We start from the raw sequence: 15,440 nt of genomic DNA on the forward strand, positions 1-15,440 counted from the left end.
GACTTAAAACTTCAAATTCACATAGAGAAAATGAGTACAAATGGTAAATTTTAACATATAATATAAATGAAAATGATTACATGCCACACATTTTAATGCAACACTCAGTTCACATATAATTTAAAACTATTTTGTACATTAAAATTTATTGTTCAATGTTCCATTCATGTTATGAGAATTAAAACAACTAACTAACTAACTCTCTAGCCTTCTTAAACCCGAAGGTTCATGGCTGCAGCAACACAGGCCTTCCATCTGTCCCTATCTTGAACAAGATCCTTTAGGTCTATCTCAACGTTGTCCCTCCATCTTCATCTTGGTCTTTCTACAGGTCTCTTACCATCAGGTTTCCCAACAAGAATCCTGTAAACTCCTCTTTCCTCTCCCATTCGTGCCACATGGCCTGCCCACCTAAGTCTTCTGGATTTAATTATTCTAATAATATCTGGACATGAATACAAATTATGTAGTACTAATCTTTGTAACCTTCTCCACTCACCTGTCTCCTCATCCCTTTTAGGTCCAAAGATTTTCCTAAGGATCTTATTTTCAAATACTCTCAATTTATGTTCCTCTTTCAATGTAAGGGACCAAGATGCACACCCGTATAATACTACAGGCAAAATTACTGTTTTGTATATTTTAACTTTTAGTTTCTTAGATATTAAAAAAGAAGACAAAAGTTTATGAAGAGAGAAGTAACATGCATTTCCTGAATTAAGCCTACTTTTTATTTCCTCTTTAATATAATTTTAATTTGTTAATATTACTCCTAAGTATTTGAATTTGGAAACTGGTTCAAACTAGTTGTTATCAATAATTAGATTTTGATTATTACCTAACACTTGGTTTCGGCCTGTAAGCATATATTTAGTTTTCTCTTTGTTAACTTCCAAACCTAACTCTTTAGCAGTTTTGAAAAATATTTTAGCATTATTCTTAATTGTATTTATATCATCCCCTAATAAGTCTACATCATCTGCATATGCTAACAACTGAGTCATACCATTTAATTTTAGTCCTTCTTTAGTTTCTTTTACCTTCCTAACAGCATATTCTAAGGCAAAATTAAAGAGAAATGGAGATAATGCATCTCCTTGTTTTAACCCATCATGAATTGTAAATTTGCCGGACACATTAATACCCACACGAATTTTACTTTCTGTTTCACTGTGCATACTTTTATCATACTAACAAGCTTCTTAGGTATTCCAAATTCGACTAATATATTATATAATTTCTCTCTTTTGACCGAATCATATGCTTTTTTGAAATCAATGAATAGCTGATGGACATTTTGATTATATTCCCAATTTTTTTCAAGTGTCTGTCTAATGTGAAAAATTTGATCTGTAGTTGATCTGTTACCTTTAAATCCACATTGATAATCACCTATAATTTCATTAGCATATGGGGTTAGTCTTGTTAAAAGAATGTTAGATAATATTTTATATGTTGTTGAGAGTAGAAAAATTCCACGGTAATTATTGCAGTTCATTCTATCACCTTTTTTAAACACAGGAACAATTATGGTTTCTTTCCACTGTTGAGGGATTTCTTCTTTATTCCATATTAAACAAATTAATTTATGAATTTGACATATTAACGAATTTCCACCATATTTAATTATCTCAGCTGGTATTAAATCAATGCCAGGTGCTTTGTTATTCTTTAGCCTTTTAATAGCATCTTTAACTTCAGTCAAGTTAAATTCTGGAACTAAAGGTTCTGCTGTGTGTACTTCATTTACTTCTGATTTATCTCCTACATGGACATTTAAAAGGTCATTAAAGTAGTTCTTCCATCTATTTAGAATATTTCTTGGGTCTGCCAGAAAATCACAGTCTTTATCTTTTATCAAGTTTACTTTAGGTTGCCACCCCTTTCTAAATTCATTTACACCTTTATATAAATCTCTGATATTTTTATTTTTGTTGTTTGCTTCAATTTCGTTAATTTTGCTTTTCAAGTCATTTTTTTTTTTACTTCTAAACGTGCGGTTAACTTCTCGCTTTATTCTATTATAATTGCTTAGATTTGTATCATCCGAGTTATAGTCTAGCCTGATTTCTTATTTCTATTAGATTATGACATTCATTATCAAACCATGGCTTACTTTTTCTTGGTTTATGGTATCCTATACTTTCTTTAGCTGCTGATTCTATTGCATTACGTATGTGCTCCCAATTCTTATTTACGTGTTTCATTTATATTTTCATCATCATTTAAATCCTGCAAAACATCAAATCTATTTGACAGTTTAATTTGGTAACCTTTCTTAATTCTTTCATCAGTAAACTTTCCTGTATCAAATTTTATAACTTTTAGATTTTGTTGCTTATGATTTATCACTGAGAGTCTTTCTCTTAATTTAGCAATTACTAAATAATGGTCACTGGCACAGTCAGCACCTCTATGTGTACGAACGTCAATTATACTAGTATGCCTTCTCTTATCAATGAGAATATGATCTATCTGATTATGAGTTTTACCATCTGGAGTAGACCAGGTATATTTATGGATATCTTTATGTTTAAAAGTGGTACTTTTCACAATTAAGTTCTTTGAGGTTGCAAAAGTAATTAAATTAAAGAATTAAAACAAGCAAAAAAAAATAATCAAGAAATGCAAAAAACAAAGAAATGCAAACTAAAATTCACACTAAAAAAATGCAAAGCAAATCAAGTGATCTAAAATGTGTAAAATTAGTTTCATGTTTTCCTCTTTTGTCATTAACACATTTCAGCTGTATATGCCCAACTCAGAATTCAGTGGCATGCCCAGAAATTTCGTAAAGGAGGGGCTCATATGACCTTAAGTGAGTATGACTTCTTCTATTGGCCAGTGCTATATTTAGCCATATTTTTGCATATATGCCATTTTTTAAAAAGAAAATATGGATTATAGGGAGTTATAGCCCGTACCAACCCCCCTGGGCATATCACTTGTGCAATTACATAATGCATTTTGATCACTCACCTTGATCAAAGCCATACAGGGCATTTATGACCAGCTCTGGCCGACGTTCAACATCAGTGCCTCCTGCACTCCACGTAGCGCTACCTGTTAGTAGAAGATCGAAACTTAAATATTCCAGTGTGAAGAACAACGATCTAGTCCCAACGTTAATCTATTTCATGCGCAGGAGTAGTAACTGCAAAACAATGCAATAGAGAGCATTGTGCATTTTTTTTTAAAAAAACATCCATATCTAAAGACTGAAACAGAGCATTACGTATTCAACAATTGGCGATTTTGGAGAATTATTTTTATGAAATATATACTTTCAATGGAATTATATACATCCTCACAGTGATTGTGCACATATTGGGGAGAAAATAAATGAAAGTTGTACACTGTGAAATGAGACAGTGCACTTATGCCAGTGAAGTACTTCAAGAATACACATATGTAAATGTTTGTGCAGAATGTTGGATGACACTACTTGTTGTTCTAGCCTGGCAAAGTCAAAATTTGTGATATTCATAAAGATGATCTTAATAAGGAGGAACTTTAAGGTTGTTTGTGCACAAATCAGTTAATTAGTCTTTGAAAATGTATCACAAGCAAGTCGAGTGTCACAAAGAGTACATTCTTGGATTTTAGGCATATTTAATGCAAGGATGTGAAAGCAAATGTATTTACTTCAATTCTTAAATATCATGAAAAAGTTTAGATTTAATTTTTATTAAACTTTGTGCAATAATGAGCAAAATATGTTTCATAGCACTGTAACAAAGAATAATCAATTGCCAGAGGAAGTCTTTAATTGAAATGGTCTGTGGCGATGTGTGATATGCTAGAGATCAACGATATTACTAGCGAGCATGTTATGATATTGTGTTAGAGCAGTCATTCATAATATCAACTCAAAAATTAAGCAAAACAGGAAAAATAGAACATAATGTTAAAAAGAAAATACAACCAATAAAAAATATAAAAATATAAAAATATAAAAAAAATATAAAAAAATAAAAATGAATGTTCAAGTAACAGAGTTTGCTTGACATTGGCATTGAAACCAGTGAAAGTAAAGCAGTTATATGGAACGCCAACTAGGAAGGTGCTTGAGCAATCTGCAACGTCATTAGCAAGGTACGGATTTGTAAATACATATAAAGGAATGTCCAAAAGTAACGCAGGATTTTAATTGTGTGCCATTTTTCCCCCTGCAGGGTTGGCAGCATTCTGTGAGGTCATATATTGTAGTAAAAACATTGATATAGTCAATGTGGAGCGCTACACAACGAAGGAGCGAGTGACGATTGTTAAAATTCGTTACAAGTACGAAAACTGTAAGCAAATTACCTGACATTTTCAATGGGAGAAGTGACCCAAATGAAGCAACTGTGCAACCTCACACCGTGCGATTTTTCTCCTCTGGGGATTCATTACGTCCAAAGTTTATGCTGCGAAGATAGCAACGATTCCTGAATTGAAAGCAGAAATTCGATGAGCTATCGACGGCAATGAACCACAGTTATGCGAAAAAGTGATTCAGAATTTTGTCAAAAGAATTTGAGTGTCAAATGCATCGTGGAGGGCATTTTGTCACCCTTTCATATAATGTAATAACTTTGCCAACTAATAAATATATGAAATGTTTTTTTCTTAAATTAAATCCTGAGTTTCTTGTGGGACACCCATATGTGTGAGGCTGAAATCAGTTATATTTTGTATTATGTTTGCACATCATGGCATCTAGACTCGAAAAATGCAGTTTTTATTTTCCATATTTTTACATATATTAGGTTTTGGCTCATATTTTCCATATTTTAGTTATTTTTACATATTATTTCCATATTTTAGAACATTTCTCAACATATACTCCATATTCGCACAATAACTACATGTGCCCGTGTGACCGAAAGAGTTGGGTTAATTTCTTGCAAATAACTGACAAATTTGAAATACACTCTTTACTTCTTGCGATATTCAACGCAGTTTTAGTCAGTATAAATCCATCTTAAGAGACAACAGAACGAAATTCACGTTCAAACACTTGCAGCAAAATTTTGTTATTCATTGTTTTGGAAACAGAAAATGAAAACACATTTTGTGTTGTTTTACAATTAATGTCAATGTAAGCGTACTGTATTTTATGTAGCCCATGTAGTGTCTTATAGTATTCAAAAGGTAATTTTTTACAATTTTAAGTCCATATTTAACCCTATATTTTGGTGAAAATAAATATGTATTTACATATTTAGCACATTTTTACTACATATCAATCCATTCCCTGGTGATTAGAAAACAATCACACTGTCACCAAACTGAACGTTGTGAAAAGTGCAGTCTACTACATTTTGTGTATTTTGCTGGCCAAGCCCAGCCTGTAAGCACAGTACCAAAAACAAACTGACTCTGTCCCAAACTGTCCACTCTGATGCAATAAACAGGAGTGCTTAAAGGACTGAAAACAGAGCTCAACTATTATTCATTGCATTTTTGCATGCTTGGCCTGAGCCATTCTACTAACTCCTTTATAATTGGCTTACTCTCTACCATAAATACAGCACACACATGAATATCTTTAGACTTTGTTTTTACGTTTCAAGCTCTTACATTTTCCCACTTAATCTTCTCCATCCCAAACATCAAAATGTAACATTTTTCTCCTGAATGCTATGTTTTCAGCGTCAGAATACAAAATAACATGCAATCAAGGTTTCGCTGTATCTTGAGAAGCAACGGTTAATCGTAAAATCAGAATCTCTTTGTGTACAGGGTGGGCAAAGAGTCTTTATACCCTTGCAAATAACATGGAGTAAATAACATGATTTGCCTTTCATGAATATGAACAGGTGATCTTCTGTCATCAGTCCCCAAAAGAACACTGAGTGGGATATATTAGAGTTCTTGGTGAAAATAGAGAGTCTCATTTGGTCCAAAGATAAACCTCTGGGACATAGGAACTCCAATAAATGGCATATGAATATTATTTTTATCTGCTCTTCTTGGAAAGTGTGAAGAAGCAACTCGGACACTAAAATCCATATTGATGATAGGGCTATATGTTTTCGCTCCCCCTGTATGTATATTAAAGTATACATTTATTGTAAGATGCAAGTATAGTTCACTTGAAATCATTTTGGAACCATTACAATACAGGGTAAGTCAAAATGATGTTTCAGATTTGAAACATATTACTCACACTTAATGAATTGATTTACTTTATTTTACTTTGCTTCTTGTGGCACTTTTGGCTAACTTGCAAAGATGGGGATGTGTGATGGTATGATGAAATTGATGAATGGACACTCGCAAATATCCATGCCCAGGACGGAATTCAAACCCAGGACCCCTGCATTGTAGCGCAATGTGCTAACCACTCCGTCATGGGGGCCAGCACTCACATTTAATGGAATCCAGGTGCCAAGAGTTGGTACAGATGGAAAGATTAAACTTAAAAAGTTTACGTTTCTATACCTCTCTTCGTTCCAAGGGGTGACAGACAAAATGGATGCCATCAAGGACAGGACACAACTCTCTTAATTTGAATGCTGCCAACACAGAGACACATTGCATATTGAAGCATATTCTGATTGATTGGCACGACGGTTGATGCAATTCATATTTACAGGTGAAGCATGATCTGTGGTAAAAGTAGTGAAGGTGATACTTTTGAAGGCTGTGTGTGTAACTTTCATGGAGCCGCTCCAGTGTTTCCTCATTTTGATTTTTTTTAAACAAAAATTAAGTCCACTTTATTCCCGGAAATGCTACTTAGGACTGGACCTACAGTTTAAGGTGGGATCAGAACCATTGTGTGCCTCCACTGGGTATCAAACCTGGGATTCTCTGATTACAAGGCAGCGAGTATAGGCGTAACTTGGCGGGGGCAAAATTTTCGGGTTTATTAAAATTTACACGTTACGGAACCTGAGGAGCAAAGTAATAAATATTAATATTTGTAATTTCGTAAAGTTATTTAGCAAACAATCCTTGATGCTGTTTTTAAGGGATGGAAAACTTTTCGAGTCTCTTCCACCAAAGTTAAGCTCCAGGTTTGAATCTTCCCCCTCAAAATTAGGCCCAGTTTAAGTCTACCCCCCTCAAAGTTAGGTCCCAAGTTACAACTATACCATCCCAGAGTGTTTCCTCGTCTACTGGCAAGTGGTCAATTTATTTTTTCCTACAGCTAAGTCCCTTCCCTTACATTCAGAATACCACTTATGAATTGCATGTCCACTGGGTGAATATTCAGTAAACTTGCTGCAGTTGTACACTTGAATAACAGACTCGTGCTGTGCTCCATTGATGGCAGCCATTTTCCCTAAATGTCTACCCTGGCAGCAAACATTGCATCTGCACAGCTGAGAGGTAGATCAACAAACTTTTTGAGTTTCTCTTGGATGGATTCCATTAAACGTGAGTGATATAAGTTTCAAATCATTTTGACTTACTCTGTATTGTATGCCAATAGATGAATTTAAACTGACAATTTGAGCTTCATAAGACATTCACAAAATGCATAAAATCTGAGAGAATGCATAGAAGAGGAGATTATAATAGAAGTGAATTTGTATTTTCATAAAGAAAGGATAAATTATACTCCTAGCAGAAGCATTCATAACTATACTCCATGAGGCATTGAAAAGATCGCTTCACGGGCTTGCAGCAGACGACAATATGGGGGTGTGTCTGCGAGAAACAATCACGTCCGCGAATGAGCGAGCCCGGTTGCCACAGTTAGCTCGCTGCACCCTTCTGGAAGGGTGAATGACCTCTGCCTCTTGCTACCTCGGCCTGTTTGTTCGACTGAGGAGCATGAGAGTATCGGCAACAGTGTGTGATCGACGTCTGCTGTTAGCCCACAAAGCGCTCTTTCTAAGGCCTCCTGCAGTATAACAACACACAAATATAGGAAAAAAAAAACAGAAAAAGGAAATTAAGGAAATAGAACATGTATTTAGCAATGAAAATTGACTTAATAGAAAATTTCATAAAATGACATCAAAACACACACGCGTGCACACAACAGCTGTATACCTTACCACAAAATTCTTCTACATTACTTACCTCCTTGCATCAGTTCTGCATATTTTATCTGTCCTGACTTCGAATTACAAGTATTTTTCAGATCTAAGGAATCGTCATCATCACTACTGATCGAATATAGCTGCTTCCACGCCTGAATTAAAAACAAGACAGATGTTAAATAATAATAATAATAATAATATAAAAAGTTTCTACGAAAATTTAACTACAAAGAACTTTTTTTATGTGAACTGTTACGAGCAACAACCTTTTGAGAAATGAGACAAACACAATTTTTGGTGGTTAGCGTATCAAATTTCATTGTCACCATTATCTGCTCTTCTTGGCTGGAGTCTGCTGCTACTTGTGTACAAGTAATTCACTGATTTGGATTTGAATTTGAATTTAAAATTTTGGGTGCATCAGCACTTAGGCTATTATTCACCTGTCACATTATACCGGGTCCAGCCCGTTACCATAACTAAAATAGCATAATTGCAGTGTCGTGTTACTAAAATATTAAAATATTCTGATGTTCATTAAAAGCTGATGCTGTGAAGGGGCACTCAGAACACACGAGGACAAAAGAACAGGACAACACACAGGAGGACAAAAGAACAGGACAACACACACAAAATTATACTGGCCATACTGCCAGTCGTCAGAGCCTCATTCGTCTGCCATAGTGCCAGTCGCCAGATCCTTGTTCATCTGCCATAGTGCTAGTCACCAGAGCCTCGTTCGTCTGCAAAAGTGCCAGTCACCAGAACCTCGTTCGTATGCCATAGTGCCAGTTGCCAGAGCCTCGTACGTCTGCCATAGTGCAAGTCACCAGAGTCTCCTTCGTCTGCCATAGTGCCAGTCGCCAGAGCCTCGTTCGTCTGCCATAGTGCCAGTCGCCAGAGCCTCGTTCGTCTGCCATAGTGCCAGTCGCCAGAGCCTCGTTCGTCTGCCATACTGCCAGTCACCAGAGCCTCGTTCGTTTGCCATACTGCCAGTCACCAGAGCCTCGTTCGTCTGTCATAGTGCCAGTCGCCAGAACCTCGTTCGTCTGCAAAAATGCAGTCCAGGGTGTACTACGTGAAAGTGAGGTTGACAATTGGGTATACTATGTGGAAGGTCACCCCTTACACCCTGCTCCCTGATTTGTCCAGTCCCCATAAGTCAACCTCACTTCCCCATAGTACACCCCAGTAACAGCTTCTTGCAGGCCAATGAGACTCTGGCATCTGGATCCACGCCCACTACGGTCCTCTGTAGAGTTGTGTTTGTCCTTGTGTGCATACAGCCTCAGCTTTTAATAGGCAAGAAAATTTTCTCATTGGAAAAAGCATACAAGTTCTTACTAGTGAATGAATTAGTTTTAAAAATTGTGTGAGCAAGTTTATAATAGCTTCTTCTTTTACGTTACGGACCTGTGCTCAATTTTATTTGGTTAAGGAGCTTATCCCTGTATTCTGTGATGGACAAAAATAGCCTATGTGCTGATGGGCCCATAATATACAATCCATCAATGTCTGTACAGTCAGTGGTTAATTGACGTTGATTTGCATTTCTTGTTGCCAAGTCAAGTAATGGTACACTCCTGTTCAGAAAAAGTGGCACATTTTTCAACTGTCCAAGCATATAAAGTGTGCTACTTTATATGAACAGGAGTGTACAAATTAAGGGGTAATTACATGATGCATGCTTGTTTTTTTAGAATTTAAATTGTAGGAATTTCAGCATTTCTGCTGATTATACCAAAGCTGAGAGTACTAGCTATTAGGCTAATCCTAAATAAAGACATGTATTACAGTAAATGAAATGACATTCAGTTAACCTGAATGATATATTCACAGTTTAATAAGTGTATAAAATGAGGTGATTCAAATTGGAGTTGCCTTGGGGAAAATGGAAATTATTGTAGATTAAAAAAATATGTATATATATACATGAACTTTTCTGCCCAACCTCCATGGCAGAGTGGTTCACAGTGTGCTACAATGCCAGGGTTCCCAGGTTCAAATCCCAGACTTGGAAGGGTGTTCTTTGCGAGTGTCCCTTCATCAATTTCATCATATCATCACTTATTCTCATCTTTGTGATTAGCCAAAAATGTGGCAGAAAAGCAAACTAAAATGATCCAAATCAATTAACAAATTTTTCTTCATATTTATGCAGAAATTAACAAAGTGACACTATATTTGATCTTTGAAGTAATCAGCAAATTTACAGATTGCAAATTTAGCAGTCTTATCAATTCAACACAGGTTCCCAAAATTGTTTTCATTTCACTGAGATTGATACATGTTGCAATGCTGTACTTGGGTCTTAACTTTGGAGGTCAGAATCAAAAAGTTTTCCATCCCATAAAAACAGCATTCATAGTTATTTGTTAAATAACTGTTACATTAAAAAAAACACAATTGTTACTCTTTACTACCTCAAGTCCAAGGAAGTTAACAAATGTACACTTACTTTGTACATTTTTAAATGCCTGAAAATTTTAGGGAGGTCGTGTCCCTCCTTGCCCCACCAAGTTAAGACTGTGGTTGCATACAAGTGAGAAAAATTGCAGCGGTTGCAACTGACATCCTTTGCCAATAATACAATTAAGAAGATTCACATAATCTGCAATGAAACACACACACTCGTGTGCTTCTGCTGCACCTACAATGTTATCTTGTGTGATAACATGTTGCAACAAGAACATGTTTTAATCAGATCTGCCCAGCCTAGTCTATATACTGCTCCAAGTAACCAAAAGTGATTGGCCCGATGTACTGAAAATGGTTGGTCAAATGTAAGGACATACCATTGGGCAATGGTAATTTTGGCCGTGGTTCCAAAGTTGACCCAATGCATGGTTTTTGCATTGGGCTAACATACTGCAAACTAAAGTATAGACAGGTTTGTGTTCTGATACATACCTAATTTATTGCGAGGCCAAATGTAAATAAGAGTACAAATTATTTTTGAAAATAAGAAAATAATACATAGCACTTTCTCAGTCACATGGTATCATTGTTTTCAAGGCACTGTACCTTCAAGTGGTAGCACAAAAGCTATCCAGAGCTTGCTTAGTTTTCCACCTTTCATGGAATTTAGTCTGCACGTAACATTGCTTAACCACCTTCACAATAATACCTGTAAGAATGATCTTGTTCTATTACAGCTAAAGAGAGAAACAATAAGCAATTCCCAACACATCTTTCATTCATGGTAGCTGACAAAGGCCTGGTGAGTGACTGCAAGTTAAAAATAGCTTCTACTTTAATTAAAAATATATTATATTTCCAGTATGTGCTGTGACTGAAATATTTGAAAAGAAACACTGTTACATGTCATTTATTCTACACTCTATAATTTACAGCATACTCTTGAAAGTTGTCTTAACAGGAGAAAGTAGTATTTAAAACTGATTTTGACTCACTTTTCCATGGTTGGGCAAACATTGGAAACCACCAGTGGCCCAACGTAAAACCAAAGTCAATTTGCCAACCAACCTAAAGCCGACCTTTCCCACGTAAAAACCGACGTTGGCCCAACGGTTGTGGTTACTTGGGGCTGTTCAATTTCAAATAGAAGCATGATGCAAGTTAAAACCCACCTGTCTCAGGTAGTTCTGAAGGTCTCCCAACTCACAGTGCTCCACAACAAGAAAAAGTTGGCTTGGCTTTGTTGAGCAGCCAATGATGGAGACTATATTCGGATGGCGACCCACGGATTTCATCATCTCAATTTCCTGAAGCAACTGTTTTCTGTCTTCATCGTTTGGATTAGCTGGAAAATAATCCAACCATTACCTTGCAATTTGAAGAATTTAAAACTATTTCAAGTGTTACCATTCACTCCTAGCCAGCTTTCAGACCGAAGTGACACGTGACATGCATCACTTGGAAAACAACTTTCATACCAACGTGACATGGCAAGCTGCACATGTCATTTGACACTTGTGTGCTGCTTGGACTGGCTTTCTCATTATCATACACCGTGCCACCTTGGTCTGTTGATGGTGCATGTACACCGAATGCTTTTCTATAGATTTGATGGAGCCCACATCAATTGTCACTTGTCACTTTCATGTGATACATCCATGTCGATTGTCGCTTTGGTCTGAAAGCTCCCTTAAACTCTAACAGACAGACAATCACATTTAATATATTCTTTGTTTTTATTTGTTCAAGCTTCAACATTCTAAATGAAGCTTTTCAGGAAGAAGTTTTGTTAAATTAAATTTACAATTTTGTTCTCATCAGGTAATGATGAGGATAATATGTAAAAGTGTGGTGGTACATACTTTTAGACTAGACAGTACACGAGATGACAATGAAAAACAGTCCCTCTACATGTAGAAATTTCAGCAAGAAAATGCAGGCTCAGCCAGAACTCGAGCCCGAGTCTCTGGCATACTGTGCCGTTGCTCTACCAACTGACCTATTGAGCCAGCCCATGGTTGCCTGATTTTTTGTTCCACTGTTTAAACTGTGTGTGAAATTGCACAAAATCAGCAAAACCAGGGCTGGCTTGGTAGCTTAGTTGGTAGAGTTTTGGCACGAAATGCCAGAGACCTTGGTTCGAGTCTCAATTGAGCCTGCATTTTACACTGAATTTCCTGTACACATTTCCCATAAAATACATATTTATGAGAAAGTGCAGCAGTTGCTTATTCTTTCGTTACCTGGTTTACGCTTCTAAACCAACTTTCTTCATATACAGTCACACACAGATATATATATACAGCAATAGGATGAGAAAAGGTGCCAGAAGGGCGGATAAACACAAATGAAGGAGGAGACAGTAAACACTAACCACACAAAAAGAAAAAGTTTGATATTTCGCGACCCAGGTTGCATTTTCAACGGAGAAGAAAGAGATCTTGGTTACGAAGAGTAAAGGCAGCGTCACTACCGTCAGTGTTGCCAGAAACAGTAGATAGAAAACTTAGTTACTTTTACCATTGTTTACTGCATGGTGGGTGGGTGGTTTCAGGAAGAGGGGAAAGGGTTATTGGTTGACTAGGTTGAGTCCCGGCGATATAGTGGCATGCATGCTTGATATATAGGCACTTTCCCATCGCCTGCGAAAAGACGTGTCTGTGTGTGTGTGTGGGAGGGGGGGGTAAACGATGGATAATGGCAAATGGCAACACGGAAACAGTTGTTGAAGGTGGTATTATGGCTGTTGGTGTGGATGGCAACTGTGAAATCAGAGTTTTGGTTGGATGAACCGTTCATCCACCCAAAACTCTGATTTTACAGTTGCCATAATACCACCTTCAACAACTGTTTCCGTGTTGCCATTAGCAAGTAGGCATGGTGACTTTGAAAGTCTGCAGAAATGGTAAACAAGATAAATAAAATGACGAAGTAGGAAACCAAGGAGATGAAATGGATAAAGTGAGATGGAATCAATGCAGTAGAAAAATATAAGAAGAAATTGTTTGAAAGTAGGCAATAACAATATATAGAAACTGAACATGGGAACAGGGAATGAAATGTGGTCAGACTAACAGAAACCATAAAAGAAGAAGAGAGATCAAGCAAGGCAGAAGTAAAACTAGAATGTATGAAAGGAATTACTAAACGAAAGCAAGCAAGAAAGAAATAGAGATAAAGAAAAACAGCAAGGTAAAAGAGTGGAAGATAGATCAAAAAGAAAATATTACTTACAACGCAACATCTTGACAGCCACAGTTTCCCATAGAGTGAGCGATTGGCTGTTCAAACTTCGAATCTGTCCCTGATGTACAACACCAAAGGCTCCTTCCCCGAGAATGGAACCAAGCAGAAGCTGGTCAAAACTCAGTTCAAATTCATCATTAATCTTCATTTCTTCTCCTGGAGGCACAAAGTGGTTCTGCAATTCTTCTTCTTTGCTGTCCAGACCCTGCAAACACATGCAAGTATATTGCACATCAAATTGCATTATATTATTAATGCTATGAACATAAAGTTAACACCATCATTTGTAAACAAAAACCTTTGTGGGATGTCAGGGTGTGCAGGATGAAACTTTTTGACTGGAAAGGGATTCGGGCAAAAGGTAAAGGTAAAGTGCTCCCCTGTGCGTAGCACCACGCCATGAAGGCGTATAGGGGGTTTGGGGGTAACGCCCCACACTTTCTTGATCCGGTCGTGAGTGGGGGTGATGTGATCAGCATCATGCCCCTGACCGCCTTTACCCCCCAGGGTTTCCCTCAGGTACCCATGTTATTCGACGCTGGGTGGGTGCCGGGGCCGCTTCCATCGTTAGAAAAGTTCCCGGATTTGAAACGGCCGGGAATCGAACCCGGGACCTTTAGCATGGTAGTCAGATGCGTTACCGACTGAGCCACCGTGGCCATTCGGGATGACGTAGGGTCATCCCGAATGGGATGATAGGGATTCGGGCAACAAGAAATAATCATGTTCAGGATTTCTTGAAACTTTTCACATGTAGAATTCTACACACTATTTCTCCCTAAACTGATTTTATTCAGATTTCAGGCACACTATTTCTCCCTAAGGTGATTTTTTTCAGATTTCAGGAATGGTAAATGCACCATTATGGTGCAAAAATTTCGACAATTAAGCACCGTTAATACATAGCCATTTAAAACTTCCCAACTCTTCAGGATCCTGAATACCTGGAAAATAATTTCCGCAAGTTTTTCCGCACCATGGCCAAGCGGTGGTCTAAGGGGTCAGTAGCTTTGGCTATGGGATGAGTGAAGGTTTGAGTCTCCTGGGGTAGCTAACAACTTTTCTCTTGAGATTTTGGCCTGTGTATGGGACCGGTAGCTAAGACATGAAAACCTACGACGACGACTGGGGGGTTTGTCGTGCTGACCACACGTCACCCCGTAACTGGTTGCATGATCTCCACCTCAGGTTGTGAGTAGAATCAGGTAGGAGTGAGGCCGCCAGTCGGTAGATAGGCCCGGACCCTCAATGGGCTATTGCACCACTGGTTATTGTTATTTCCCAGTCAGGATCAGGATGGGCATTTCTTTTACCTGATCATTAGGGTCATGCATATTTCGTTTTTGACGAAAAAACTAAATGTCAAAACACACATTGTAGTGTTAATTTTTCATGTTTTTGAAAGGTGTGAGATGCATTTTGCTACCATGTTTTGTCACGAAATAATGCGAAATGAACTGCAAAATGCGAATTAAACTCTTAAACACGAAATTTAGGTTTTATTTACCGACACGACACCTTCTGAGGTCTGAATTATCCTGGGAGTTATGCAGTTCACGGAAAATTGATTAATTCCGCTATTAATATTGGAGAAGCAAAATGGGCTCCTTTACACAGAAATAAACTTGATACTCATTTCACGTAAGTAACAAAGTTTTGTATTTTTAATTTATTGAAAATACGAATTAATAAATGTGCTATAGAAGTGAAATGTTGATTTTGTGTAATAAGTGTAGTTTTTAAATCAAATTTAAGATGATATTCACAATTTTAAAACCAAAATGTCTTCTTATA

The 15,440-nt window shown here is 37.1% G+C and overlaps 1 protein-coding gene across 1 annotated transcript in view; it reads right to left on the reverse strand.

The window, feature by feature from the left end:
* The window catches only part of LOC145979394 (tyrosine-protein kinase receptor torso-like), a 610,025-nt gene that overhangs the window by 28,109 nt on the left and 566,476 nt on the right, over positions 1-15,440 (reverse strand). Inside the window, exons 13-16 of the mRNA XM_083112263.1 lie at positions 13,635-13,851; positions 11,573-11,745; positions 8,023-8,134; positions 2,980-3,063 (exon numbers count right to left, since the gene is read on the reverse strand). Coding sequence (XP_082968389.1) covers positions 2,980-3,063; positions 8,023-8,134; positions 11,573-11,745; positions 13,635-13,851 — 586 coding nt within the window. The remainder of the gene's footprint in view (positions 1-2,979; positions 3,064-8,022; positions 8,135-11,572; positions 11,746-13,634; positions 13,852-15,440) is intronic.

This window comes from Lepisma saccharinum, chromosome 26 (genome assembly GCF_977018435.1).
Source record: "Lepisma saccharinum chromosome 26, izLepSacc3.1, whole genome shotgun sequence".
Classification (NCBI taxonomy): Eukaryota; Metazoa; Arthropoda; class Insecta; order Zygentoma; family Lepismatidae; genus Lepisma; species Lepisma saccharinum.